At 35.6% G+C, this 2,450-nt stretch overlaps 1 protein-coding gene across 1 annotated transcript in view; it reads left to right on the top strand.

The window, feature by feature from the left end:
- The window catches only part of LOC105811187 (transmembrane protease serine 11B-like protein), a 45,977-nt gene that overhangs the window by 19,537 nt on the left and 23,990 nt on the right, over nt 1–2,450 (top strand). Inside the window, exon 3 of the mRNA XM_012645330.1 lies at nt 1,798–1,916. Within this exon, the coding sequence (XP_012500784.1) occupies nt 1,798–1,916 (119 nt within the window). The remainder of the gene's footprint in view (nt 1–1,797; nt 1,917–2,450) is intronic.

Below are 2,450 nucleotides of genomic sequence, written 5' to 3' on the forward strand. Positions count from 1 at the left end.
GATACCTTTCATTTTCTCAGGGGAAGAGGAAGGTTATCAGTTAATGGTGAGGATGAGGCAGATGGTGCTGAAGATTTGAGGATAAAAAGTATGAAATCGTTTTCTAGGAGAATGATGAAACATCAGTAAAGGATGGATTAAAAAAAAAGAATGTTCTGAAAGAATCAACACAATTTATTTTCATCTATGATACAGTACATCATATACTCTTCACCCAGATGCTACTTATAATCTGAAAAATCTGTCAATATTCACTGTTAGATTAAAATTTTTTAATATTTTATCATGAAGATAGTATATAGCTTAGTGAGAATCTGCATTATCAGGATTGTTAAAGTGCAAATTCCCAGGCCCGTCTAGGAATTAAAAATTACTAGATCTGGAATAGAATCCCACAATCTGCATATTTAACAAGCACCCTCAGGTGATTCTGACTTAGATCACCCTCGAATCACACTTGAAAGAGCCCCAACATAGAAGACAAAGTCTTAACATCTTTGTGTGGTATCAAGGGTCCTTGCTCCTACCTCCCTGTTTGTATCAGTCAGGGTTTTCCAGAGAAACAGAACCAAAAGGAGATATGCATACATATATATGTATACACACACAAACACCCACACACACACAGGTTTATTTAAAGGAATTGGCTCACACAACTGGGGAGTTGACAAGTCTGAAATTCATAGGACAGGCCAGCAGGCTGGACACTCAGGCAGGATTTCTATGTTGTAGTCTCAAGGCAGAATTTCTTCTTCTCCCAGAAACCTTAGTTTTTGATTTTAAGGCCTTCAGCTGATTGGATGAGGCCAATGTATAGTATCAAAGATAATCACCTTTACTTAAAGTTAACTGATTATAGATGTTAATCACAGCTATAGAATACCTTCACAGCAACATCCAGACTAGTGTTTGACCAGAACAGCTCGGCACCATAACCTAGCCAAAGTTGACACAAAATTAACCATCACACCCTCCAATTTCATCTTTGGCCAATTCAGGACTCACAGTTTGCTGCAATAATATTGAATTGGTGTTGGTTCTTTGAGCAATGCGTATTGGTCCTTCTACCCAATCTGTCTTCTCATGCTTCTTTGTCTCGGAAATTCCCATGAATCCTTTTCTCAATTTACATTGAGGCTTTCAATACTTACCTGTTGCCTAAACAAGACACAGTGAAAATACCTGACTTATTGTAGATTCATTATAGTATACTTTTCTACAAAAGATTTCTTTGAACCACAGTAATAAACAAACTATAATAGTAAGATAGATGGACACTGCTCTAACCCAATACAGCATTTCATATTTATGTTCTTTGCATATAATAAGGACATAATAAATAACATAGGATCATGATCACACTTTAAAAAATTACTATGGGCTTAGGCATAAAGAACTTCTAAGACATTTCCCTTCCCCATGTCTCCCCCTGACCTGAAAAGATCTTCACGTATTGGTACTTACTCTATTTCTATTCATTGATCATGGGAGGGAGCTAGATGCAAGTATAGATACCTTGGCATAAGCCATCATACTCCTAGAAATAATTTCATAACTCAGATTCAGAGAGGTTAAATCAACAGCTTAAAGGGAAGAGCATGGTTTTGTTTGTTTTTTTTTTCTTCCCATCCCTCTTTCCTTCCCTCCTTCCCTCTCTGTCTTCCTTCATTCCTTCAAATGTCTTTTGCTACTACTATGTCTGAATTGTGGAGCTTGTAGCAAGAGAAAAGAAATACAGCTTTAAAATGACTATGTTTTTTCTGATATATCCTTCATATTCATATCCTTTACTTGCAGGCCAGTCGTAGCCTCCCCCCGCACATCTGTGCCACTGTGGATGATCGCCCTTATTGTGTTTGGAGTGTTGGCCATCCTTGGAATAATTATTGGTCTCCTGGTTCATTTTCTAGCAGTAGGTTGGTAAAGAATATATTTTATTTATTTATTTCATTGAGTTGTAATCTTTATTTACATTTCTACAAAAGATAAAGAAACAATTGCAAGCAATGAATTATCTTCTTTTAAAATGGCATCAGTCATCCCAGATTCCAGGAATGAGCATTGTTAACACGTGCCAAACACTGTATTGCAGAGCAGAACTCTTTTTGAATATACACAGGTAAAAGAATGGATATCCATTCAGAGACAGGAATGCATACACAATCGATAGGCAGAAAAGGTTATTCTACCAAGATGATCTACATGTGTTATAAAATATTATAATTATTCTACATGTACTAATTGTACATATTCGTTAGGTCAAGTGTGATATTTAGATACATTTATATAATGTGTAATGATCAAATCAGGGTAATTAGCATACCCAGGACCTCAAACATTCATCATTTTTTTTTTCACGTGTGTTGGAAACATTCAAAATATTCTCTTCTAGCTATTTGAAAATACACAATAAATTATTTTTAACTACACTAACCTTACAGTGCTAAAAA

This window comes from Propithecus coquereli, unplaced genomic scaffold (assembly GCF_000956105.1).
Source record: "Propithecus coquereli isolate 6110/MARCELLA unplaced genomic scaffold, Pcoq_1.0 Scaffold230, whole genome shotgun sequence".
Taxonomy (NCBI): Eukaryota; Metazoa; Chordata; class Mammalia; order Primates; family Indriidae; genus Propithecus; species Propithecus coquereli.